At 48.4% G+C, this 26,140-nt stretch overlaps 11 protein-coding genes and 1 non-coding gene across 12 annotated transcripts; 7 read left to right on the forward strand and 5 right to left on the reverse strand.

Annotated features, from left to right (window-relative positions):
• Window positions 1-2: 2 nt before the first annotated feature.
• On the reverse strand, window positions 3-947 carry BABINDRAFT_162110 (uncharacterized protein). Its single transcript, XM_019129180.1, has one exon. The coding sequence runs from the start codon at window positions 781-783 to the stop codon at window positions 298-300; it is 486 nt and encodes a 161-aa protein (XP_018984368.1). The 5' UTR covers window positions 784-947; the 3' UTR covers window positions 3-297.
• A 1,705-nt stretch (window positions 948-2,652) lies between these two features.
• On the forward strand, window positions 2,653-5,382 carry TRK1 (Trk1p; the record flags this gene model as incomplete). Its single annotated transcript, XM_019131160.1, has 2 exons — window positions 2,653-3,351; window positions 3,454-5,382. Coding segments are annotated over 2 exons (2,628 nt in total), but the record flags the coding sequence as incomplete, so codon positions are not given.
• Window positions 5,383-6,766: 1,384 nt separating this feature from the next.
• HAK1 (Hak1p) lies at window positions 6,767-9,846 on the forward strand. Its single transcript, XM_019129181.1, has one exon. It carries the CDS (start codon window positions 7,193-7,195, stop codon window positions 9,674-9,676), a length of 2,484 nt encoding a protein of 827 aa, XP_018984370.1. The 5' UTR covers window positions 6,767-7,192; the 3' UTR covers window positions 9,677-9,846.
• A 254-nt stretch (window positions 9,847-10,100) lies between these two features.
• On the forward strand, window positions 10,101-11,113 carry BABINDRAFT_167589 (uncharacterized protein; the record flags this gene model as incomplete). Its single annotated transcript, XM_019130524.1, has 2 exons — window positions 10,101-10,239; window positions 10,437-11,113. The coding sequence occupies 2 exons, from the start codon at window positions 10,101-10,103 to the stop codon at window positions 11,111-11,113; spliced, it is 816 nt and encodes a 271-aa protein (XP_018984371.1).
• Window positions 11,114-11,403: 290 nt separating this feature from the next.
• Window positions 11,404-12,502, reverse strand: PHO100 (Pho100p). Its single transcript, XM_019129182.1, has one exon. The coding sequence runs from the start codon at window positions 12,496-12,498 to the stop codon at window positions 11,533-11,535; it is 966 nt and encodes a 321-aa protein (XP_018984372.1). The 5' UTR covers window positions 12,499-12,502; the 3' UTR covers window positions 11,404-11,532.
• Window positions 12,503-14,009: 1,507 nt separating this feature from the next.
• Window positions 14,010-15,262, reverse strand: BABINDRAFT_162117 (uncharacterized protein). The gene has a single exon (XM_019129183.1). The coding sequence runs from the start codon at window positions 15,205-15,207 to the stop codon at window positions 14,152-14,154; it is 1,056 nt and encodes a 351-aa protein (XP_018984373.1). The 5' UTR covers window positions 15,208-15,262; the 3' UTR covers window positions 14,010-14,151.
• A 207-nt stretch (window positions 15,263-15,469) lies between these two features.
• Window positions 15,470-16,243, forward strand: SOH1 (Soh1p). The gene is made up of 2 exons (XM_019129184.1): window positions 15,470-15,555; window positions 15,600-16,243. The coding sequence occupies exons 1-2, from the start codon at window positions 15,514-15,516 to the stop codon at window positions 15,981-15,983; spliced, it is 426 nt and encodes a 141-aa protein (XP_018984374.1). The 5' UTR covers window positions 15,470-15,513; the 3' UTR covers window positions 15,984-16,243.
• Window positions 16,244-16,434: 191 nt separating this feature from the next.
• DUO1 (Duo1p) lies at window positions 16,435-16,800 on the reverse strand (the record flags this gene model as incomplete). Its single annotated transcript, XM_019131423.1, has 1 exon — window positions 16,435-16,800. A coding segment is annotated over one exon (366 nt), but the record flags the coding sequence as incomplete, so codon positions are not given.
• A 296-nt stretch (window positions 16,801-17,096) lies between these two features.
• PYC2 (pyruvate carboxylase 2) lies at window positions 17,097-20,983 on the reverse strand. The gene has a single exon (XM_019131134.1). The coding sequence runs from the start codon at window positions 20,819-20,821 to the stop codon at window positions 17,315-17,317; it is 3,507 nt and encodes a 1,168-aa protein (XP_018984376.1). The 5' UTR covers window positions 20,822-20,983; the 3' UTR covers window positions 17,097-17,314.
• Window positions 20,984-21,629: 646 nt separating this feature from the next.
• On the forward strand, window positions 21,630-22,049 carry BABINDRAFT_162121 (uncharacterized protein). Its single transcript, XM_019129185.1, has one exon. It carries the CDS (start codon window positions 21,765-21,767, stop codon window positions 22,011-22,013), a length of 249 nt encoding a protein of 82 aa, XP_018984377.1. The 5' UTR covers window positions 21,630-21,764; the 3' UTR covers window positions 22,014-22,049.
• A 1,412-nt stretch (window positions 22,050-23,461) lies between these two features.
• Window positions 23,462-23,533, forward strand: BABINDRAFT_t235. The gene has a single exon. It is a non-coding gene; the product is annotated as a tRNA-Thr (tRNA).
• A 980-nt stretch (window positions 23,534-24,513) lies between these two features.
• Window positions 24,514-25,823, forward strand: BABINDRAFT_8662 (cleavage polyadenylation factor subunit; the record flags this gene model as incomplete). Its single annotated transcript, XM_019132840.1, has 3 exons — window positions 24,514-24,601; window positions 24,658-24,750; window positions 24,808-25,823. 3 exons carry the CDS (start codon window positions 24,514-24,516, stop codon window positions 25,821-25,823), a joined length of 1,197 nt encoding a protein of 398 aa, XP_018984378.1.
• Window positions 25,824-26,140: the final 317 nt, after the last annotated feature.

The raw sequence follows: 26,140 nt of genomic DNA on the forward strand, positions 1-26,140 counted from the left end.
ATATTTTTTTTCCCACGCTTCGATAGTAGATTTGGTAAACCTAATGTGAACCATTCGAGTGCCGAAGGGTATGCATGTACCAACCATGGTTGGTTCCATTCCGGGTGAAGAATGAGGATATTAAAAAACCTCCCCAGATGGTTCAACTAATCTTTCCACAAACCAAGATCATCAATACATTATCAAACCTGAGTATGCGGTTTGCTACTCGGACCCTTCCAAGCATGCTTCTACGGGCCTTGCATCTTGACCTCTCAGCATTGATTATATACAGGTAAAATACACAGAAGCAATCTTCTAGTTCTCTTCGGAATCGACAAACTTTCCGCTGAGCAAGTTGTTCATGGTGTCCTGGATGGCTCTGGTTTCCTCGTCGACCGGCTGCATCGCAATCTCCTGCTCTTTCTCGGCACCACCTAACAATTTCTTCATTCTCCAGCTGAACTCCTGGAAGCTAGAGACGTCCCAGCACCAACAGCCGCCCATGACGGCCATGGTGTAGGCGGAACACGCCAACAAGGTGGAATGGGTGATGGCCAGAAGCGCATCCTTGTGGAAGGAGAAAGGTGGTGGTAAGTGGTTCGGCTGCAAGAACGTCGGCACGTACTTTCTAGACAAGACCCCACGGTAGGCCACACGCGCGCACACAAACGTCACCACGGTGGCGCCCACAAACCGCAACATCTGTTGTCTTCTTCTCTCTTTGTATTCGGCGGAGGTGTTGATGGCCAAACCAAAGTTAGACGGTAAGAATGAGGCTCCTTGAGCTGAAGCACTAGGCATGATAACGGAGGTGTATAGGTATGGATGTAATAGGCAAATGGTAGAGATACAGATATTAATGTCTTGATTTGCGGTTGGGAATTTTCAAGCGTGCGCAAACCGGAGAGCGCAGCCGCTACTAGCAGAGCAGCTTGGATTCTCATCCTAAGGGCCCTATTTCTATTCCTCACTTGAGGTTTTGCTGCTTGACTTGGGCAGATGCGATAAAAAAAAAAAGAGGGGGAAGGACTTGCAGATAGGCCGATCTATGTAGTGTATTTTGTGGAACTGACCCATAAGGGATTATAAGTAGAATACGCATAGACATAGCTCTTGGAATAACCCATCTTTTGTATAGAGAATGATGGTTTACCTTATAAGGGAATTTTCCGTATTTTACTGTTATTGACTCCGGATGCAGCGCTTCACTTCCTATATTTACCCAAAGTAACCTAATCTATTTTACAGGAGTCATCCAGTAATTCCCATAGACGATTATATACATAAAAATAGCATAATTTCCTTCAGCAGACAAACACTGGATACTACAAGCAGATACCACATGTATTACTCTACAGCCATCGGAGTATGTGCCGTGTATCTTTCCAGAAACGATGAAACACAGAAACCTGGGAGCGCGGGGTATTTACTCATTTAACTACCTAAGCTCTAAACAGATGGAGATCTTGGGGTATATTAAGTTCCCGTGAAACTGGCCTAGGTACCACGTAAGTATGCGGCGTGGCTCACTCGCCAGATGACTAAACGGTGAGTTATTTTGGCCCAACTCTCTAATCTCATTATATAAGCAGTTTCCGGCAAAACTTTGATGACGCTATCATTGGTTATACGCATAAAATTTCACCGTTAATTAATTAACTCACCGTGTCACTCACTATATTGGCCCACCTCACCTTAAACTCCCGCAATACGTTTTCAGTACCCCAGTTACTCTGCTTGGCGGGTACTAGGCCCAATCCGGGAAGGTAGCGATGTCTGGCGGCTCACCCGTACTGCTTAGCCGCGGCCGTGCGTCTGCTTGGCACGCATGAAACCAGCGATAAAATCTGCACCTAAAGCCCTATATAAAGTTGGAACTCTTCATCATACTCTTAACCGATTAGTTAAAATGACTCAGCCTTTAGTAGCCTTTTCCCTTGGCATCCAGGTGTGAGGTTCAAGTATACAGCTACTGTGTAGTGCGCAATTTATGAATGACGTGTACTGCCCGATTGCTGCCGCATTAGGTTAACGAAAGCGACTGAGTATGCATACATACGAAAAGCCAGGAAAAATCCTAGAAAATATTACGGTCAAGAGGTACATGTACCCAGGAGAAAGTAGACTTCTACGGCACTAGAATTTCACCACCAAAGCATTGCAAGCTCCCCCACCTGCTGTCTCTCTGATCCGGAAGAGACACCTGTACAAGATACCACTGGAAATCACCAAAAAAAAGCCACAGCCGCAAGTCATCACGCCCAACAAGTACATAAGTGACAAGAGTTTGCAAACAGTGGTATTGGTAGCATACAAGAAGCCAGTCATCAAGTTAGCATTGTTCAGTAGGCATCAGTTAATCATTGCTACAGCCACTGATATCCCACCGAGAAGGATCAGAGACAGAGTTGCACTCAACAAGTTTAGTGTTATTCCACCGAGACTCGGCTGAAATTTCCCGGGGTAAAGCCCAGCGCTGTTCCACCAAGTATCTCGTTCGATTTGGAATTGTCCAACTGGCATCCATTCAAAATTGATACCAGTAATCACCTTGCCGATAACACAATCATTCCACTCAGTCGCTACTGGCAGGACCTCCAACTTATACTCCCATTTCAAAATTCTATCTCAGACATGTTTGACAGTCAAGCGCGCAAAGCATTCATGCGACAGATGCGCGATAAGATCGCGCGGGTAGAGGCGCGAGTGGGCCCGATGGTGAAGAAACTCATTCCCAACTTCATCGCCGCCCATTACGTCTACATCCTCACAATCTCCATCCTTGGGTCCATCCTTATATATCCCCAAAAAAACATTGCTTACATCGACGCACTCTTCTTCGCCGCGTGCGCTGCGACACAAGCGGGCATGAACACTGTCGATGTCAACACCATGACGCTCTTCCAACAGCTTAGCATCTACTTCATCACGTTGGTCACGACGCCCATTTTCATCCATAGCGGGGTGCTTTTTGTGCGTCTCTACTGGTTTGAGAGACACTTTGATAACATCAAGCACAGCTCCAAGCTCAATTTCAAGATGCGGCGCACCGCAACGCTCGCAGCTCGGACAATGTCCAATGAGATCCATGAGAATACCATGGCTAATACTGGCATTGGAACGTACTATGGAGACAATGACGAAGAGCAAGACCAATTCGATGTAAAAGCAAAGGCAGGGATGACAGGTGACGCGAGTAATCGTAATTGCGACGCACAGCACGATCAGGAAGCAAAGCATTCCCCCGATCTGCTCTCGCTCCAAGGGAGCACGCCGTATTCGCACACTGCGAGCCAAGATGGAGTTATACACATGAGCGAACCATCCGATTCGGAGGACGAGCGGCTTCCGCCGGACCAGCGCCTGGTGGTGATCACCTCCGACGACGACTTTGCGCGCATGCAGGCTCGTGGCGACTCGGGCGCGCACATTGACTCGGGCGCGCCAACGACTGATATCCGGTTCGCACAGCTTCCACACCCTCGCCGCGAGCGTATCGAGCCCTCAGACATGTTCATGTCGATCCTGATGATGCACCAGAGCAAGAAAGCCGGTGACGAGGAGTCCGGCCCGGCGTTGAAGATTCGCGGCCCCGCGGAACGCGAACGGCCATCGAACTCGCGCAAAGGATCGATTATCCAATTTGCAATGTCCAAGCGGATGAAGGGCGAGTCGCGTAGGTGGTTCCGCAAGTCGCAGAGCTATATGACAGACGATACAACGAGGAATGGACTGAAGTCACGGCGGGGACTGAGTGCGTCGCGTGCGTACGAATCAAGTGAGTTTGATGAGCGTGCGGATGATTATTCGATTAACAGTGAGCTTGACGCGTCGCGGCAGATGACAAGAGACAGCGAGGCATCGCGAATGTCGAGTGAAAGCGATACGGACGGCCAGTCGCGCCGGACCCGCAATGACTTGTCTCGCGCCATCTCCCACTCCGTGCCCCCGTCGAGCGACGCGACCGGCGGAACCAAGTTCCTCAAACGTGCCACCACCTCCGACATCCCCACCAAAAACGACCGCCGCCCGCTCGTCAATTCTCCCACATTCGACCGGTTGATCCGCACCCAGAAGCGTAAACTCGCCAAGAAAAAGTACCTTCGGCGGTACGCGAGTGCAGTGACTGACTCGAGCAGCGGCCCAGACGAGTCTGACACGGATATATCTGTGGACGTGTACGGCCTCAAACGCCATCCCAGCATGTCGGCGAACTATCTTTCCTGGCAGCCCACCATTGGGCGCAATTCCACCTTTGTAGCGCTCACGGATGCCCAGAAAGAGGAACTAGGCGGCGTAGAGTACCGGGCGATCAAACTTTTGTGCAAGCTTCTCGTCATCTACTACGTGGGATTCCACCTTGTCGCCGGAATTATGCTTCTCATCTGGGCGCTGTGTCATACAAACATCCAGGTGCTTATCCGCGCTCAAGGTGTTAACCCCCGCTGGTGGGCATTCTTTACCAGCGCATCATCCTTCAACGACTTGGGGATCACCCTCACGTACGACAGCATGATGTCGTTCCTGAAGGACGTGTATGTGTTGCTTGTCTCGGGCTTTTTCATCGTCATTGGCAACACGGGCTTCCCGATCTTGCTCCGCTTCCTCATCTGGATACAATTCAAATTTTCATCGCAGCTTTCGTTGTACAGGGAGTCGCTTGGCTTTTTGCTCGACCATCCGCGGCGCTGCTTCACGATGTTGTTCAGTTCTGCGCCCACGTGGTGGCTCCTCTTCATCTTGGTTACGCTCAATACCGTCGATGTGGTGTTGTTTGTGGTGCTTGATATCCACGCAGAGCTGTTGAAGGGGATTTCTCCGGGGTTTCGTGTGTTGGACGGCCTTTACCAGGCGTTTGCAACCAGAACGGCTGGGTTTTCCGTGCTAGACGTCTCGGCGTTGCATCCGTCGGTGCAGATCTCCTACATGTTGATGATGTATATTTCTGTGTTGCCGATGGCGATCTCTATCAGACGGACGAATGTGTACGAGGAGCAGTCCTTGGGGGTGTACAAGGGGGCAGATGAGGGGTATGAGGATGCAAAGACCCCGAAGTCGTTCGTGTCTGCCCATTTGCGGCGGCAGTTGTCGTTTGATTTGTGGTTTATTTTCTTGGGATTGTTTATTATTTGCATCGCGGAAGGCGGGAGGTTGCAAAGCGGTGACAGTCTGTTTTCGGTGTTTGCGGTGCTTTTTGAGATTGTCTCGGCGTACGGAACGGTGGGGCTCTCGCTTGGATACCCGGGCTCGAACACATCTTTCTGTGGCCAGTTTACTGTACTCTCAAAGCTTGTGATCATTGCCATGATGATCAGAGGGAGACACAGAGGCTTGCCATATGCGTTAGACAGAGCCATCATGTTGCCAAGTGACAAGATGAACCAGCGAGATGAGATCCAGGCCCATCATACGCGGCGCAATCCTCCCGCTGCGCCGGCTGGGCGCCGGCCATCGTTCATGCGGTTCAACTCTGGGAGCTCCAATCGTTTGCCATTCTCATTTAGCTTGAACCCAGGCCCGACTCCGGTGAAATTGTCGCACAGGAAACATAATAGGCAATTCAGCGGAAACGGGGGACTCAATGGCTCACCCCATAGAGAGAGTGTTGATCCCAGAGAACCGTTGATGTATTCGGATGTAAACGTCAACTTCGATGTTCCGCTCCAGGACCTCAGAGTGACCAGGGTGACAACAGCGGCAGAGATTCCATCTCGGACAGAGCTGAAAAGGAACAAGTCTGTCTAGCATGCATAGAGAGACGGCGGGAGAGATGGACAGACCGGTGAAATGCAATGGATGTTACTGTGCGATCTAGGGCTCAGACTGCATCACATATAGCGATATCACAGACTAAATTTGGTCGAACCACGGCTTAGATCGAACCTTGTAGAGCTATGAGTGTATCTGACCTCAGTGTAGATAGATACAGAAGCGGGGGTTTAGATTTCTATGTCCCGTTTTGTTCAACCCGCGGAAGGTTATGCTAGATATACTACAATTTTGATGAATTCGAGGCATATCATTCTATTGAGCCTCGAATTACCCATCGGTCTCCGTATCCATTTTAGCCGTATGTGACAGATGGGTGATGCGTCTCTATTGATGCCCCCTTTTATCATCGAAGGAATGGCCTGGCACGTCACCAACTCTTAGGTATCTAAGCTAAGTCCAGATACTGTAATGCCTGAGGAGGAAAGCTGTAGGCTTTAGCGGGCTTCATATAAACCAGTCATGCGAGGTACATGCGCTCGTGCAGTTATCTGGAAAGTGCGACATTATTTCCCGGAGTGCGCATCTAAACCTGGTCAGTCAGATGGGACTCAAGCACCAAGAGACGGCGGCTACAACATACAAAAAAAAGTGGCACCAAGTCGGAATCGATAGTCTCCAGCAAAGTCGGCTCATTGATAGAATGATCTTCAAAAATAACCAATCGCATAGCCTCGAAGTAATTTATCTGAGACAGTATCATGCGTACGGCTGCATTCCAAAGAAGGATCTACGGTCTCCTAAATGAAACCTCGGGCGGCATGGCCTATAACAGACATGTGCTCGTAGCTTTCTCCCAAATGCGGCTGGGCGGCCTAAGATCTGCAAAGCACAGCCCGAAAATTAATCCCTCAGTGCAAGCTTTTTTTTCGCACTGAGATGAAGCCTGTGCAGAAAAGCAGTATCAGAGGTGGGCCAACGCACCTGCATGCGGCCATTCCCCTCAGAAACCACGCTCATTTCTTGCCCGCCGCGAAAAATCGTGGCCCACATGAAGGACTACGTCCATGCAAGATTTCGAACAGAGAAAAACGCAGATTATGGCAAGGTATGTTTTAGATTCGATTCCCTTCACCCACGATCCCTCCTCATGAAAAGACTTTGTATTTTGCTTTCAGCCATGATGTCATAGCATGGTTTTTCTAGCGATGCACCTCGTGGGTTTCAGAGTCTCTGCAGCTCTCTGGATCGCGAACGCTGAGGGATTAAAACTCTCTCTTGCACTTACCCAAAGCATGCCCAATTTATCGATCTTGCACCCCACTATAGACTGAGGAAGGAAGAGGGCCTATTTCGGCTCAAGTTTTTATTTTTTTCTCCATTGTTTCGTGTCTTGCTATGGGCTTGAGTATAAATGCCACTCCCCTCCCTGTAATTCTAAGTAACTTTATTAGCCCTAACTGTCACTCATACCTACAAATAGCCAAATCACACATCTCTAATGAGTAGCATCCACTCAAACGCGTCGCAAACCGAGCCGGAGGAGGCGGTTGGCCTTCCTTTACCGGAAACGCCCAGCAAGAAGCAGGGCTGGCGTGAGATCTTTCTTCTCAGTTTTGCCTCGTTGGGGGCAATTTACGGGGACTTGGGGACGTCGCCGTTGTATGTTTTAAACACAATGTTTGCCAATAAGCCGAGCCCCAGTCGCAACGAAGTTTATGGTGCCGTGTCGTGTGTTTTCTATGTGTTCACCATCATCGTCATCATCAAATACGTCTTTATTGTGCTAGTGATTGGGCCCAACAACGGTGAGGGTGGTCAGGTGGCTATCTACGCCAAGATTGCTCGAAGCTTGAACGTTGGTCCAAAGGGGGTGATCATTCCGGGATCGGAAAAGGAGCAGGATACCTTAGCGCTTGCGAGAACTGACACTTCCAACACGTTCTATTCAACGAAATCTGTGATGAGCTTGAAAAGGGACTCGCCGTTAATGGTTGGTTTTGTCTCCAAGCTTATCTTGTGCTGCTGCTTCCTTGGCTGCGCTTTGGTCATTTCTGACGGTCTTTTGACCCCTACCACCTCTGTATTGAGTGCCATTGCCGGTATTCAGGTGGCCCAACCATCGTTCAGCAACGTCTTGGCCGTTTCTGAAGTCATTCTTGTGTTTCTCTTTGTTATCCAGCAGTTTGGCTCGGCCAAGATTTCCTTCACTTTTGCCCCAATTATCTTTATCTGGCTCGTGGGCTTGCTCATCTGCGGTATCTACAACATTGCGCACCACCACCCTGGAATTTTCCGTGCGTTGTCACCATACTACGCGGTAGAGTTTTTGAAGACCGGTGGCATTGACGTGTTGGGGGCTGCGATGCTTGCTATCACCGGTACCGAGGCCATGTTTGCGGATATCGGCCACTTTGGCCGTCTTCCAGTGCAGCTCACCTTGGGAGGGTTTGTTTACCCCTGCTTGATCATCTGTTATCTCGGCCAGGGGGCTTACTTAGTGAAATTTCCGGACGCCATCAGCAACCCTTTCTTCCTCTCTATCCCAGGTGGTACCGGCGGCGGGGTTTACTGGGTCATGTTTGTGTTGGCCACCTTGGGGACTATCATCGCATCGCAGGCCTTGATCTTGGGTGTCTTTAGTATTGTGGCCCAATTGATCAACTTGGACTGTTTCCCCAAGTTCAAGATTGTTCATGTGTCCAAGAACTACTCGGGGAAGGTATACATCCCGATGGTTAACTGGATATTGATGGTTGGTGTTTTATGCACCACTGCAGGGTTCAAGAACAGTAACAACGTGACAGCTGCGTACGGGTTGGGTATCACCTTGGACTTTGTCGTCACAAGTATCTTACTCGTTGTCTGCATGGTGTACGTCTACGAATGGAACATCTTCATTCCAATATTCTACGCTGCCTGCTTCCTTCCTTTGGAGATCATCTTGGTGATTGCCAACGTAAAGAAGATTGTCCACGGTGCGTGGTTCCCCGTCTTGATTGCCGGTTTGGGCTTCTGCTTCTTGCTTTTCTGGAGATGGGGCAGATCAAAGAAGGTGGATCAGGACTTCAGGAGCAGAGTCAGAATCAACGACTTGTTCCCGAACTTGCACGATGAGAGAGAACACAGCCCTGCGTACTACTTGAGAGAAGGGGAGGAGACGTATGATTTGACAAAGAAAGCGGAAGACACGGAAACGCAGGCGACCGCTGAGGAAAACGTGGATCTCTCGTCTCTTTCTATGGATGCCGCTGTGTCTGTGCAACGCCAGCCCTCCAACGTCGGGGTGTCCCTCACGTATGACTTGCCCGTCCCACCTAGACGCGCCACAAAGGCCGCGGTGTTTGTTGATCCATTAACAGCGAAAACCATGTTGGGCCGTGTGAGCTTGAGCAGGTACGAAGGTGTGGGTATTTTGTATACCGATGCCTCCTTCACTCTGAGATCCCCAAACACCGTGCCACAAATTTACAAGCACTTGGTGTCGTCTTTCCCGTCAATTCCCGAAGTGTTCATTTTCTGCGGTACCTGCATCACATCCTCGCCAACTTACGACCCACTCGAGAGAATCGATGTGGTGCCAATGAAGATCTTGGGCCATTATAGATGCATCTTGAAGTTTGGCTTTATGGAGGAGATTGCCCTCGATAATGAGTTGGTGGCGGGGATTCTTGCACGCATCCCTGAGGTGCACCGGATGACCGAGAAGAATTCCAGCGATGGAATCTTGTCGCCTACCGGTGGCTTGTCGGTTCCGACGTTGCACATTTTTGAACACGAAATTATCAGATCCAGAAGATACATCCACAATCCTACCAAAAACCCATTCCTTAGGGTCGGAAGGGCTATCCGTCGCAGTTCCATTAACTACTTCTTCAGTCCGTTGAACGGAGCGTTCCAGTCCAAGGGCAGAATGTTGAAGGTGGATGACGAGGCCGACGATTCGCAGGACAGAATTTACATCGGTAACGTGGTGAGGATCTGAGTGGGAGTCCGTTTTTTTCAGTTTCATTCGTTTGGCGGTTTATTAATAACCCAAGGGTTTAAGCGGAATTTAATAGAATTTTTTGGTTAATCCCTGTAAAGCAACTAAAGATGCCGCTTAATTATGCTGACGTCGTTGTGTGATATAACGGCACTCTATTTTAAACCGATATGACATTGTCAAAACTTTGATGAAGCCGGTTCTAGCCCTCAGTGCATAAAAGGCTCGGTGCTTCTAGATTTACTACGTAAAGTGTTAGCCAACCAATAGTATCTTCCACCAGATATACAACTTTTGAACCGTCAGGATGCGTGGTTAAGGGTGAGATATGGTCTAGAGCAATAAAGCTAGACCCAAACGTTTTATTACTCACCTTGACCCACCGAAGTATCAAACAAGGTCTCTAGTTGGATTCCCGCAAACCATGCGGGAAAACGATGACAAAGAGAGGCGGACCGCCGCACGCTATACCGCTTTAGGACATCCTACAGCCCTTGTTGTGGAACAGCGTACAGCACCTGTTAATCGCCTAGTTCTGGAGTCTAAGCGTTTCGCTTTACTTGGTACTCGACAGGAGCTAACTAGCCTAGTTTGAAACCATACCGAGAAAACCTTTGGCCTAAGTTTGTGTCGAATTTTGAAGCTAACTTGTTTCGTCGGTTGTTCTGTTAGGTATATGGTGCGCTTCTCCCTCTGCTGATTGCTCTAAACCATATCTCACCCTTATGCTCTGACTGCCTGATAACTACCCATATGACAGATCCAGAGATCTTTCCAGAGTGCCAAATAACCTTCCAAGACCCTTTCTCTCCTTTCACGTCGGCAGACCAGTCCTTAGAAAACGAGCCGATTGCACTTTGGGAGCTTGAATGCCGCGAGTATAGCCCCCAGCCATCGGTAAACGACGCCCAGGAGGCTGTTGCGGTAGATGAGAGTGAACCCACTTTGGATCAAGGCACCTTTCTAATGCGAATTGCGGCATACGAAGGAGACATTGTCGAGTGCAAGAGGACCACCGCCAGAGACCTTCTTGCTAACGAACGAACAGTGCTTGCCTGGGTTCGATCTAGCTTGATGTACGCATCCTTAAGCGTGATTATCTTCTTAGCATATGAAGAAAATCTCCAGAAAAAAAAGAAACTCATAGAAAGCGACATTAACATATTATTAGCAGACGGCACCATGGATGAATTGATCCAACGTGGTGCGTTTATCAAACGGACAATTTACATAATCAGCTCCATTGCATTCAGCCTAGCAATCATCTGCATTATCTGCGGTGGTTCGAGATACTTTATGGTCAAGAGATACTTGCTAAGGTGGAATTTGTTTCCGGCGAGCAGGGCCTCGGTGGTTGTGGTTTATATCATATGCCTGGTGTTGCTAGGTGTGACGATTGGTGAATTTATTGCCTTGTATGTGAGACTAAAGCATTAGAAGGGCGAGCGTGTTGGTGCCAATGCTTCAATCTTGGACACAGCGTACTTGGAAGTTTCTAGCTAGGTATAAAGGATACTATAAAGTGAGGGTTTATCTATACTGAAATCGTTAGCCAAGGAACTAAAATAAAACACTCTAGTGCGGGTGAATACTTTCAAATAATAGGCTTTTCATTGGACAAGGGGGCAATGTAATCGACCGAGAAAATACCCACTACAGTGCATTCATCAATCACTAACAGATACGGTATTCTATACAATTATGTTACTTGTACTTCGTGTATATGACGCACTATGGTATATAAACAAATATAAAAGCGAGAGGCCCAGGTATACAAAAAAAAAACTTCAGACAATTAGAGTGACAAAGGATCGAACGAAGGAATAACACAATTAGAGATCCACTTTTGATAGTACTTAGGAAAAGAGATCTCCAAATAAGGGTTTAACCTCGTTCAAAAGGGCCACCGGGGCATCATAATCAACAGAGAATACACTGACAGATGAAGAACAACCATTAACGACGGTGTTCTCACCTGGCAAAGTAACATCACCGTTAACAGCATTGGCCAAACCAATAAATTTTGTTGGGACTGTCTGGAACAAGCCGGTGGTCTGGTTCAAGACTAACTTGAAACCATACGCGTCAGAGCCCGTCAATCTAGAGAGGACCCAGTTTGGATCGTCACAGTTTTGGGCTTGGTCTCCAACTGGTGGAAAGTTAACATTGATACCAACAGAAACGGGCAACACTCTGCTGTTATCGCCTTGGGTAGTGAACAAGTTATCAACAAATTCAACAACCTTGGCAGCATAGATGTTGGAAGGATTCTTCGGGTCGTCGTTCAAGAAGTCACCGTAGAAGCTATTGTTGGAATTGGAGCCCGAGAAGGCAACCGCTGGAATGCCACGGTACACAGCATTATAAGTAGCACCCATCGTCCCCGAAAGAGTGAAAAGGGCCGGGGACAAGTTAGTTCCTTCGTTTGGACCAGAAACAACCAAATCAATGGTGGTGTTTTCAAAGTAGGTTGGCAAGACGTAGTCCAAACCAAAGGCCACAGAAGAGGCTGGGGTACCGTTAAAGTACCAGATGTGGTTATCATCGAGCTCGTGCCCCCAGGATGGAGACCCGGCCTTGACATATCCAAATTCACCGTTGGTTTGCAAGGTTGTGGTGTAAGGGATATCGAACTTACCACCCCAACCAGATCTCTGGGAGACAGGGGCAACCATAAGAACGTCATGACCAGCATCCTTCAAAGCGTAGTAGGTAGCTCTGATATTGGTGGCAATGAAAGAATCATCGTTGGTCAAGAGGATGTTTTTGGACAAAACTGGGATTACAAGAGTGGCTAAGGCGGCCAAGAAGGTGAATTGCATCGTTGATAACGTGTGTGGAGGCTGGATGGTGAGAAGAGTTGGACTTGAGGTGTATTTGAGAGGGAAACTTGTCCCTATTTATACTGCATTGCAGTCGAGCCAATTGCACGAGATATTTGGCTCCGGGTATTTTTTTTTTAATTATTATTGGTTTATCCTAGCCCCACATGTTTGAGTTTTCCAGAGAAATAATTCAATTTACCCTCCTTACCGGTAGGGGCTTAGAGCTGCATGCATAATTACATGTGCCCTGCAGGACTTGTACACGGAAATAGGGAGGGAACTAGTATTCTTGGACCCGATGCTACGCTGACGAGAATGTTTAGTAGCAATAGCTGGTCTAGGCTAATATATATACAATATATCTTTAGCACTGTCAATACCTATGTGGTTGAATAAACGTTAAGTTATGCCGACTGGGTCTGCCCCAAAAGCACGGCACAACTCAGTTTACGCTAGATGGAACCCTCACCGATTACGGTTGATTCATCTTTGTTGGCCCCGGCTTGTTCCCCTTTTCGACGTACTGCCCTGGACAAATTAAGCCATACAGTATCTTGCTTCGGAAGTGCTTGCATGCTGCAACCGGCATTTACATCTGTAACTTGTACGGCACGTGGGGTCAGGGTATTATTGGGAAATGCAGGTTTAACGCTGGGGCTGCAGAATGATATGCCCGCTTGGGGTAACCAGAAATATGCGCAAAGCTCACCTTTGAGCAAACCATTGCACGATGTCAAATCGATATAGTGCCCCAGAAGAGGCAGTAGGACAGAGGGACGATAACGTTACGCCGATCCGTGCCTCATAAAAGAGCCCGCTGTAGGCAATGCCTAGCACCTGAGAAAGTTAAATGATTGAGTCAGACTATTAGTCTAACCCCAGTCATACCTCTTACGTACCGCTACATAAGCGGTTACAAGTGTGTATCCCGTTTAATCATGCTGCTCTATGTATCACAGGTCCGGCAACCGCGGAACGGGAGCATTGCTATGCATGGGAGTATTGATACGGATGGAAGCATTGCTATGAATAGAAGCATTGAGACCAAGGTCTTCATTTTCGCCAATGGTTCACCCATAAACAATTGACTATATACGGGAACCAAGCTTACAGTAGAGTCTAGAGGTTACCTTTCTCGTTACCAGGAGAGCACCCAAAAGAGAGTATCCACACGGAGAAACGATGAAAGTTGGCCCTATCTTCCCTGGAAGTATTGCTATGCGACATAACTCCTAGATAACATTTAGTGGGTATATGAAATTTCGAGTTTAGGACTCCGATGAAACTTGTAGAAGCAGACGCAAATTCCTATGCTTGTAAAGTTGCCGATCGAGCTAAACTAAGGGAATCATGCATGAAGTTTAAACCCTCACACGTGCCTCTAATTAATCAACTTTAGATCACGACAACCAGCCAAAACCTAGAAGGCTATAGGGGACTCACGTAAACAAACTACCAGGGAAACCCTTTCCCTTTTTAGCAATTACATTATAACTACGACAACGTTCAATTACCTCATCCACCGAGACAGGGGCTGCAGAGCCCAGGGCGGAGCCCGTTAAGACCCTCTCCCGTTGTTTGCTGTATACCCATGCACGTTTTGAATACTTTATTACATACATACATCTATTTTGCGTCTCTAGACGATAACTAATTCGGCTTCGCGCGGGTTACGGCGGGGTTGTGATAAAATCTGGGTAAAACGTACACCCCGAAGATTCCAAGGTAGCCCCACAAGAGCCCCACAAGCTTCTCGAGCCACGAGTGAAAATACACAGCAGTCATCAAAAGCATCCACCACCAGAGCCCACAGAGAGCCCACACAGCCACCACAGGATTCTCGGCCATAAACGTGCCAATCACCGAAACGTACTTCTGCACGTCCCATTTGCCGTCCTTGGGGGTCTCGTCAGAGGAGAAAAGGGCATTCTTAAACTTTCTGGAGTTACGGGCCAATTGATCAAAATTGGTGAGGTGGAGAGTTTCGAAGAGCAAGAACAAGGACGAATGCACCAAGAGGAACACATGCCCCGATGGGTCGTGGCCGCCTGTCATTTTGCCGCCCATGCGACGGCACACGACGCTCCCGAGAGCAGACTCAAAGATTTCCTCCTCGACCGCCTTCACCCCCGCGTCAATGGCTCTCTCCATGACCTGGAAGTCAAAGCTGTGGTTAGGGTTGGCGCCGGTGAAGTCGGAGAGCTTCTTCTGAGTAATGTTCACACACTTGCCGCCGGTGTGGAGGAAGATTTTGTCCATGATGGGGTACCCAAAGAACCACTGCGTGAAGAAGATCCACCACACGGTGACCAAGGTGTATCTGACGGCGAACTTCACCAACTCAGAGGAGCGTTGCTGCGGCGATAAATTACTCCGGATGGAGGATAGGTTAGGCGCGGCACTAGTACGGTAGTTAAAGGTCTGGAAGATACCAATGAGGAGGGTCGTCCAGGCCCAGCCGTTCTTGGCAAATACCACATTGAAGATGTTGCGCTTGTTGTTGAAGTAGTTTTGGATTTCCTCCTGCGGGGCCACGACGTTGATAAGTTTTCCCAACACCAAGGTCATGACAAATACCACAAAGATTAGCAACTCAAACTCGGTTAAACGAGTGATACGACTAGCATGGGTGACCCATCCCAATAGCGTAGTGATGTGCTTGTTGTAGACGGACTCGTTGGATTTGGGTGGCGATATTGGTGCCATGACGTAGAATGAATCCAGAAGAGTGGCTAAAAGCTGGAGATTGAAAAGGAAGCTGCGAGGCCTTACAACCAAAAAGATGTGACCCGTTGGAGAAAAAGTATTGATCGGATCAGCAACCTATAAAGTCTGTAGCATCCTAAGGCCCTTATGAACAGCAACTGCGTATAGGCGCACAGATACGCAAAGGTTCGGTACACACACACTCTCTCTGACCCGCCAATTTTTTCCACCACACACCAAGAAGCCCTAGATATCTAAGATAACCAATAATTACTCATACTCTTAGCCGTTAACCCAATCTCTGCCATGGCTGACCCATTACCCACACGATGGGAAATCGAGTTGGAAGTATGTACTCACCTTTTGCTGCGCTTCAAGTGCTAACATGATAGTTCGTGCAAGCGCTCGCCAACATCCAATATCTCAACTTTCTTGCGCAAAACAAGTACTTGTCTGACCCACAGTTTTTGAGTTATCTCAAATACCTCGAGTACTGGCGTCATCCTGATTACGCCAAGTTTTTGGTCTATCCCAACTGTCTTCATATCCTCACGCTACTACAGAACGAGGAGTTCAGGACACAGATTCTCCGCGCGGACGTCGCTGGGGCGATCATGAATGACATGGTGAATAGGTGGCAGGAACCATCCAGCGTTTTTTCGGCCCTCACTCCGGTGGACGATCTAAGCGGAAAGACTGAAAAGGGAGATGAGGAGGCGGAGGCACCGTCGAATGGTACCGTTCTTCCCACGGTGAGTGTTAACTCGCCTGTTTAGCTGGTGAAAGGCAACCAGTAAAGGAAAGGGACGGACCTAAAAGCGTGGGATTATACTGATAGAGAAAACGGCATTGCCGCCATGGAGCTACCCCTGATCTATGCATTTTAAACCCTAGAGACCAAAATAACGTGTATTGGCAAGCAGGGAGATGTATAGTCTGTCAGAGTCATTATCTAGTTTATAGCATGGTGCATATCCCCAGAAAGTTAGTCGCACTGTAAGCACTCTTTATGTTAGTATCAATCACCAAACGCTCATTTACAATCTTAAAATAGGTCACCTGTTCGGCATTAGCTATATTACTTAGGCATCTCCTCTTTTATTTCCTAGAGGTTGGCCAAGCCCGGTCCTTACTGATCCTCCCACCATTTCCACTTCCCTCCTCTCGAGCCTGACTGCTGCTGGCTCCACCGCGGCCATATACCCTTCGCCTGAGAAGCTCCTGTTTATCATTAAACCGCTGCTGGCGGACCTTTTCCAGGTTTTGTTTGGCATTGACCTCTTGTTCGCGCTTACGCTTCTCGGCGTCAATTTTGTTCATCACATCGTTCAATTTCCCCACCCTATCCTGCCATTTGGTTTCGCTCGACAGACTACCCTGCCAGGTGGTGTCATTGATTAACTCCTGGTTGAAATTCGCCTGGTTGAGGATTTTAATCCAGAGCTCAAGCAAAGAGTTAGTCTGGTTTGTGGCCTGGAGAAGGGTTGTTAGGTTGGATTTGGTACTGCCGATGGACTCTAGCACAGAGCTCATGGTGGAGTTTACCGCGGTGAGCTGCTCAAGCTCCCGTTCAAGCGCTAGCTGTTTCGAAGACGAGGATATCTCGGCGCCTGGCGCTTGTGACTTGGTCTTGCCGGGGGACTGGTTACCAGGTTCGTCCGAGTGTGCATTGATTATGGTTGTTTGAATTGCGTCAAACGCCTCGAATATGTTATTTGTGGACATTATTAATGGGAGTCAAGAGAGTAGTGAGTGGGGGTTCGTGGATGTTGTGTTGTGGATGTTTGTAAGACGCGTAGAAAAACCATACCAAACATTCCAGTATGCAGGCTATAATATCTACTGCATATCGGTTCGACCTGTAAAAAAAGTCTATAACGCTGTGTTGAGCCAGAAACAGTCTATTAACAATTTATTCTAAATGAAATCAAGCAGCAATATTAGTATCGCTTTATACTATGACCTTCGACAAATCCAATAGTAAAACCTTAGTAATGCATCTACCACTCTATTAAACTACGGTACAACAGCGATAGATAATGTACAATGGAAAATAAATATACCCCCCGGCCAATCGTAGAACGGAGAAAGCACTTGCTTTTCGCTTCTACTTCAAGATCTTTGCAATCAAATCGGCAGTATCAACAGAGTCGCCTTCCTTAACAGACAACTCACCAACCTTACCGGCAACAGGAGCGCTGATAACCATCTCCATCTTCATGGCACTCAACACAGCCAATGGGTCACCCTTCTTGACTTCAGTGCCTTCCTTGACTCTAACCTCAACCACTACACCACCCATTGGGGCACCAACCTCGTTAGGGCTGTGGGCATCGGCCTTCTTTCTGGAAACAGTCTCAACGGAAGCCAATCTGTCCTCCACGGTGACCTTTCTCATTTCACCGTTCAACTCAAAGTAAACCTCTCTGGTACCCGTCTGCACAGACAAATCACCAATGGCCTGGACCTTGACGATTAAAGTCTTACCCTGAGCGATGTTGACGTGAATCTCCTCTTCCAAAGGCGGGGTGGACAAGAGGTAACGGGTTGGCAACACGGAAAGGTCGCCAAACTTGGCTTGCATTGCTCTGAAGGCTTCGTATACCTTTGGGTACATGACGTAAGAGGCGACGTCATTCTCAGTGATATTGTCGTATCTGGCTTCCAAGTCCTTTCTGATCTGGGCCAAGTCAAGTGGCTCCAAGGTCAAACCAGGACGACCGGTGAGCTTTCGGCGCTTACCAGCCAACACATTGGTACGCAAAGGCTCTGGGAAACCGCCATAAGGAGTACCCATCAAGCCCTCGAAAAAGTCCAAGACAGAATCTGGGAAGTCCAACTCGTTAGCGAGCTTGTTAACATCCTCAGAGTTTAACTTGTTGGAAACCATAAACTGAGCAAGATCGCCCACAACCTTGGAGGTTGGAGTAACCTTGACAATGTCACCAAGCAACTTGTTAGCAGCTTCGTAGGCCTTCTTGGTTTCCAACCACTGGGAGCCCAAGCCAACCTGCTGGGCCTGGAAGAGAAGGTTGGTCAACTGGCCCCCTGGAATTTCGTGCTGGTAGACTTCTGGGTCTGGACCCTTCAAGTCAGCCTCGAAACAAGAGTATAAAAGTCTCATCTGACCCCAGTAGGCGTCCAAGTCTCTGGCCATGGCCGCATCAACACCGGTAGCGATATCGCCATCCAAAGTGGCCACAAGGGCGGAGATCGACGGCTGGGAGGTCATACCAGACATGGAGTTGGTGGCAACGTCAACCACATCGGCGCCGGCGAGCGCGCAAGCAGCCATAGACGCAACCCCGGTACCGGCAGAGTCGTGGGTGTGGACGTGGATAGGAAGGTCTGGGTACTGGGCTCTGATGGCACCAATCAACTGTCTAGCGGCGGTTGGCTTCAAGGTACCCGCCATGTCCTTGATCCCCAAGATGTGGGTACCCATCTGGACAATCTTGGAAGCCATGTCGAGGTAGTAAGCCAAGTTGTACTTCTTACCTGGTTGGAGCATGTCACCGGAATAGCAGATGGTGGCCTCAACCACACCGCCGGCCTTCTTAACGGCATCTACACCGACTTGCAACTGTTCCAAATCGTTCAAAGCATCAAAGACACGGAAAACGTCGACACCAGTGTCTTTGGCCTGCTTGACGAAGTGGTCGATGGCATTATCTGGAAGGGAGGAGTAGGCGACACCGTTGGCCCCACGGAGCAACATGGCAAACGGGATGTTTGGCACCGCTTGGCGGAGCTTTCTGAGTCTGTCCCAAGGGCATTCGTACAAAAATCTCATGGAGACGTCGAAAGTGGCACCACCCCAGCATTCAAGGGCGAACAACCCAGAAAGAGCGTGGGCGGTGGTTGGAGCAATGGCCAAAAGATCGGTAGTGCGCACTCTGGTGGCAAGCAATGACTGGTGGGCATCTCTCCAGGTGGTGTCCATCAAAAGCGTACCGTTGAAGTTTCTAACCTGTTTGGCAAAGCCGTCTGGGCCCTTTGCCAACAAGACGTCTCTCCAACCAGCCGGCGGCTTTCCGGAGACATCAATGGCAGAACCAGAGGAGGAGTAGATGGTTGGGACAGTGGCCTCGTCGGTGAGCTTTGGGAAGCCGACTTGGCCCTTGATGGAGGACCCGTTGACGACCAAGTCTGCCAAGTATGACAACAACTTGGAGGCACGGTTCTGAGAGGAAACCATCTGGAACAACGAGGGGGTATCATCAATAAACGTAGTCCAGTAGGAGCCATCGATAAATACATCGTGAGTCAAAAGTGCGAGCAAGAACGGCATGTTAGTCTTAACACCTCTGATTCTGAACTCCACAAGCGCTCTCAACATCTTACGGCGAGCGATCTCATATGTGGACCCGAGACAAGAACACTTGACCAACATAGAGTCATAGTGGGGAGAGATGACGGCACCGGCGAAACCATTGCCACCGTCCAACCTAACACCGTTACCACCAGCAGAACGATAGACCTCGATCTTCCCACAGTCAGGAGCAAACTGGTTAGATGGGTCTTCGGTGGTGATGCGACACTGGATCGCACAGCCTCTGGCAGTGATCTTGTCTTGAGTCAAGCCCAACTGCTCGAGCGAAGCACCAGCGGCAATCTGGATCTGGGCGGCGACGATATCAATGCCGGTGATTTCTTCGGTGATGGTGTGCTCAACCTGAATACGCGGGTTGATCTCAATGAAATAATGGCGGTTTAGGTCGTCAACAAGGAACTCAGCGGTACCGGCGTTGACGTAGTTGGCGGTCTGGGCCAACCTCACGGCGTCGGCCAAAATGGCATCTCTGACGGCCATTGGAAGCGTCTGGGCTGGAGCAACCTCTACGACCTTCTGGTGACGTCTCTGGACGGAGCAGTCTCTTTCGAACAAGTGGACGACGTTGCCGTAGGAATCAGCCAAGAGCTGGACCTCGATGTGTTTTGGCTTGTTAAGGAAACGCTCGATGAAACAGGTACCGTTACCGAAAGACGCGAGGGCCTCAGACGTAGCACGCTCAAAGGCATCCGCCAACTCCTCCTTGGCCCTGACAACTCTCATACCACGGCCACCACCGCCAAACGCGGCCTTGATGATGACTGGGAAGCTGTACTTGTTGACAAAGTCTTCGGCCTCGTCAACGGTAGCAATAGGACCATCGGTACCCGGCACAACTGGGACATTGCAGGACTGGGCAAGGTTACGGGCAGAAACCTTGTCACCAACAGCATCGATAACGGTGGCTGGTGGTCCGACCCAGGTGATACCGGCGTCGGCAATCTTCTTGGCAAACTCAGCGTTCTCAGAGAGGAAACCGTAGCCTGGGTGGATCATGTTGACCTGGTGCTGCTTGGCGATGGAAATGATTTCGTCAATCTGGAGATATGCCTGGACAGGAGAGAACTGCCCCTTGGCACCAATGGCGTAGGACTCATCCGCCTTGAGCCGGTGCATGGAGAGCCGGTCTTCGTGCGAGTAGATGGCGACGGTTTGCATGGAGAGTTCGTGAGCCGTGCGGAAAATACGGATTGGGATCTCACCACGGTTGGCCACCAAGATCTTGTTGGACGCTCCCAAAAGGGACGTCTTCTGTCTCATGTCAGAGATGGTCGAGGACATTGTGTGTGATGCGGAAAGAGAATTAGCTTATCTCTATCAGTCGCAGATGATAGTGGAGGAATAAAGAACAGAAAGCAATAGGCGGAAGTCAGTCAAAGGGAGGGGACAGCTTATATATCTGGCGATGGGCGCCTAATCGTGTGACAAGGGCGGCAGAATTTTGCTGGGAGATAAAACCATGCACTATGTGCATGCATTGTGACATGTGGGTATAATTGCCCGGCGTAGAAGCCCCTCCCCTGCCCCCCTCTTGGAGCGCGCTTATCTAAGGAGCTGTCGCAGTTCCGTGTCGGATATCGATGGAGCTACCGTCTCAGGAGGTTGCGCGCAGGATAAAACGGTGATCTGAGCAACATCAGGAGATGAGTCTAGCGCATGGTTATGGAGCGAGGGGGTGCGGTACATAAGGGCCGAGAGATACTTTTCGGAGTTTCTTGCCCTTTGCGAATACTCGGGGAAAATTCTCTCGGGGTGCAGGCTGTACTGAACTCCGAGAAGTCATGTACGTGAAAGGCAAATGCATGTGATTGGTGGGACACTAGGCCTGATTACGGTAAGGGGGTCTGGTGGTGCCATGACGTGGGTATGACTCGTCGGAGTTTCGAATCCAGGAATTGGTGTATTGAGGCAAGAACCACAATCAGAGAACGTGAGGTTAGACTTTGGTATATATTTCAGAAACGAATGTTTTTAAAGTCACGGCTCCGGCGAACTTTCACCGTGTCTCTTGCCAAGGGTTCTTCCCTCGCCCAGAGCCTTACTCCAACGATTATAGATTCGGGCTGTAAACATGCATCTGTGGGTGCGGCGGGTCTGGAGATGAGTTAGCCGTTGCGTCTTGGTATTATCCTGCGCAATTGTCTAGTCTTATCCGAAGCTCCGGCCAGGCCAATAACTTTTCCATCTACTTCTCGAAGTTTAATGCGCACTATTTCCAGAGAAGATGCGCTCCGAGTGTCGATCCTATACTCTGCTAGTTTATATGTATAATACTTCGCAGGCCAGTGTTTTGAGAAGCGTATGGTGGGGTGATGTCTCAATTCGGGGTGGGATTCTGCTGTCTTTCCGATCAGCCAAACTTGAATGCATTAACTCGCGGTACCCCTATGGGTTACTAGATCTGGAAAGACATGTGACTTCAGATTTCTCCAAAATATTAGGTGGCTATGCTTTACAATTGGCGTTTCATTGAAAGTTTCCTATAGGACTTCCTGTAGCGCAAAAATACACCCCGGGGAAGAGGACTATGTAACTCTCGGCTATTGGGATTTCATGAGCACAGATCTTCTATTCCGAGAGTTCTGTCATGTACATAATCAATATCACGATATGGTCTCCGAAGCGAAGAGAACCGACATTTATTTAATCTGATAATGGTCTCTATCGTAACAGCCGTCGAGGAAACTAGGTCTTGCAACTGATATGCAAACCAAGAGGGTTGCTAGGGTGTGAGACAATTGGCTTAACATTGGTTCACAAACCGTGGAGATTTTAGCACTATTCTATCTCTCAAAGGTAATGAACAAAACTTTGCAAAATTGGGTGCACCCGAGCAAAACTCGGGAATGTCATCCAGAGTTGCCAAAATACAGTCTATGCTCGGAGTGTGTATTAAGCGAAATCCCGATCTCTTTGACAATTGATTGAAAACGGTCCGACGCCTTTCTGAAATTCTGAGTGACAGTGAGATGTTCTATCGGCAGCTCTATGGGGTGCGTTCCATTCCAGTATCTTACGCAAAAGTTTAGACTAAAGCTTCAAGGCTGTAAAGTTCCGGCAATAGGGATCTTTTTAGACCACATTATCCAGCAAGGGTTTTTTTCCCAGCGCACGGCGTATTTTTATTTTGAGCCCCTTATAACCGGAACTCCCACTCTCTAGCTTCGATATATGTAGGTACGCTTCTGGAGAAGGTTTTGGGCGGTCTTTGTTATCATTAAATCCTGGGTATATATGAGTACGACTACCGACGGTTAAGAACCAGGGTAGAATCCCGGGGTAAGCTCAAAACCAAACTTCTGTCAATAGTTACCGACATATACCCGAAATCTGTCGGCTGATGGGATGTAGAAAAAAAAAGAATGCTAGATGTTCCAAGTTGCCTAGTTCAACCACGAGAGCCTCTCTGTTAATGATTTGCGAGCGGGGACTTTCTGCTGACTCTGGCCATTGACATGGAGCTGGTAAAATTTACCCCTCCTCCGCAATTGCGTGCCCGCGGCCTGTATGTTTTCTATAACATAGTGAACTGAGATTTGCCGGGTTCGGGGTTACAAGTCCGCTACGGCATTAGATCCAGGGTCCCTGTAATATTAAACTTAGGATACTCCTGAGTGTCTCTACCAATTTTGCGTCAGACTGCCAGACAAGGATGTGCATTGGTAGGCTATTTGGCTTTCCCCAGAACTCAACTTCCCGAACCGGCAGCCTTTTTCCGTCACTTGCAATAAAGGTCCGTTAAGCGGGTATTGGGTAATACTAAATATCATTAGTTCATACACTAAGTAGATAGTTATGTTCCAGAATATCATTCGTGTAATTTCAACATCGATTGGGAGCCTTTTCATGGGGAAGTTTGGAGCCTCCTCCAGATAAGTTTCTTCCACCGATAGCTATGTCATCGGCAATCGAGTGGATTCCGCCTCTATGGCCAAGTGGTAAGGCGCCTCACTTGTAATGAGGTGATCGCCAGTTCGATTCTGGCTGGAGGCAGGTTCCGTTTTTTTCCTCGCCATAACTGCTTTATTATGTAATGTTAAATAAGCAGAAACAAGTCCGATACAGTTCATTATTTTATGATAAAGAATTGCTAGGTATTTTCCAATGCTGCAGTTGTACCTTAAAGGAAGCTATATACATAAATTTGAGGGTTGCAATGAGTGGGGTGGCGATATTAAGATTCAAGCCATATTTATCTAACTTTTGGAGGGTTTTGTTAGCGCTTTTATTTTTAGTATAGTCCCTAATTATCTATATTACTCGTTTGGATCGAATGTGAGAATCCATACGTAACCTGTCCAGAGATTGTTTCTATTTCCAATGCAAAAAATTCGTCATCTTAACATTTACGAGTTATATGTACGGTGTTACTTAATTTGATCCCCAGAGACTTTATCCTAAAGGAAAATAGTGGTCAATATACGTATTTAACCCCCCAGACCCACGTCAGATGGTATCCCGGAGGAGGTTTTCATGTTGTAGGTATAATGGGCATCAATATTGTTTATTGTTCAGTCATTGCAGATACAGGAATCGCTTAGACAGTTAAAAATCTCATTAGCTATATAAATTAGAAGTAAAACTTTAGTGGAGAAGAGACGGCAAAATATGATTATTGATACTTGCACTCTGCAATTGACGAATCGACACATCCTAGCTCCAACTGTACAGGGTACGGAAAGCCTAGCTTACACCTTCAGGTCTGTAGAGCTCTCGACACCATTTATTATCAAATTATTACGGTAGATTGAAGTTAATTGAGAACTTCTAGTGATTTTTTACACATAGCAAAACTCGTGCATGATCTCTCGTGCCTTTAGACACATAGGAAACAAAAGGTCGTGCCGTAATCGTACAGCGTTTTACATAATACACATACCAGAGAAAATTACATGCCAATACCCACTAATATAACCGGCTGGCCGAAATCACATAATAACGCTGAGCAGTTTCACCTCTAATATCAAGTCACGATGTATAGATCCACCCCACCCCCTACTTCGTCCAGCATTGTCTACGTTGGCCAACTTCCTTACGAGTGGAGCGAAGAGGCCGTCCATAGTAAGTTTGTAGCGCGTCATACTCCCTTCCGAATTGAGTACTAACAAACTCCTAAGGTGCTGTATGTGGGACCGGTGATGTTGTTGAGGTCAGAATGGGTATGGATAACCCCCATAAAAACAAAGGCTTCTGCTTTGTCGAGTATGCCAGTATGTATATAGCTACCGCTTGGTTTCCTGAGCCGATCCTAACATCTGAATTTATAGATCCAGCTGAAGCACACAAGGCAATCTCGTTACTTAACGCGATGAGAATCGAGGGGAAGAAAAATTTACGCACCGAATTGTCCAAGGAAGGCACCAGAGAACGCATGAGCGGCCAGAGCCAGAAACCGATTTTAAAGTTGAACCGAAACGCCTTGCCACATAACCTTATCTTGCCACAAGAAATGCTTAATGATGGGATACCATTACCAAATCGTAGTGCAAATGGCTACGCAGCTCCGAACATGGGCGCGCCTTACAACCAGAACGCCCAGATGTACAACACAAATACCTTCGGTAGCGGGCCCAATTTCAACGGAAACAGGTTTAACAGCTCGGGCCCAAACAATTACACGAGCAACCAAATGTCAGCGATGCCATTCTCCAACCCGGCCATGGCCCCGACAGCCGCTAATCAATTCTCTGCCCCTCCGCCGATCCCAGCCAGCTTAACCAACGCTTTCCAGGTTTTACCGCAACAAGGTGGTCATACCTTTGACAAGGAGGATAAGGTGAGTGAAAATTTGTCTACGATTCCCCCAGCGATGTTGGTGCAACTCATTGCGCAGTTGAAGAGCTTGCTTATAGGTCCGAATGCTGCCTCTGCAGCCCAAATTTTCACCGCTTACCCGCACTTAGCAGTATCAGCGGCCCAAGCCCTTCTCTCCATGGGCCTCATTGACCTCGACGTTATTTCGGAGGCTGCCCTGACATCATCCGTGGAAGCGGCTGCTACCGGTCGCTCCCCAGTCCTGGCTGTGTCTGTTCCAGGACAGACGGATATCCCGGCTCTAAGTCAGGACCCAGTCACCGTCCAGGCCCCGGCCCCAGCCCCACAAGTTGCAGTCAACTCAAAGTGGCCAAACTTGCCATCATCTGTCGCCGACAAGTTGACGGCATTGGACCCATCCCAGGCGGAATTGATTGCGCAGGTGTTATCGTTCACGCCCCAGCAGATTGAGGCCATGGCCCCTGATCAGAAGGCCATGGTTCAGAATATCCATTCACAATATTATTAGAGTATATATCAGTGTTTTAACCTTGGGCTGGTAAGAGGCCATTAGAGAGCTGGCAGGAAAGCCCTGAGAGCTGGCGGATAAGCCATGAGACTACCTAAACGAATAGCAGACGACTTTGTACATTATGGCCACATAGATAGATATGGGGATATTCCTGAAAGTCTACTCCGTCTGATTGTATGTGAATATAGCTAGGGAGACAAATATAAACATATATATCCTGGGGTCTGCCATTAAGTTTCAGGGAATGCAGCCCCTCGTGCCTAAGTCTGTGTTCCTCTCCACCATGTTTCCTCCTACTTTGTTTTGCCCAAACG

Source organism: Babjeviella inositovora (genome assembly GCF_001661335.1).
Source record: "Babjeviella inositovora NRRL Y-12698 unplaced genomic scaffold BABINscaffold_8, whole genome shotgun sequence".
In the NCBI taxonomy this organism is placed as follows: Eukaryota; Fungi; Ascomycota; class Pichiomycetes; order Serinales; genus Babjeviella; species Babjeviella inositovora.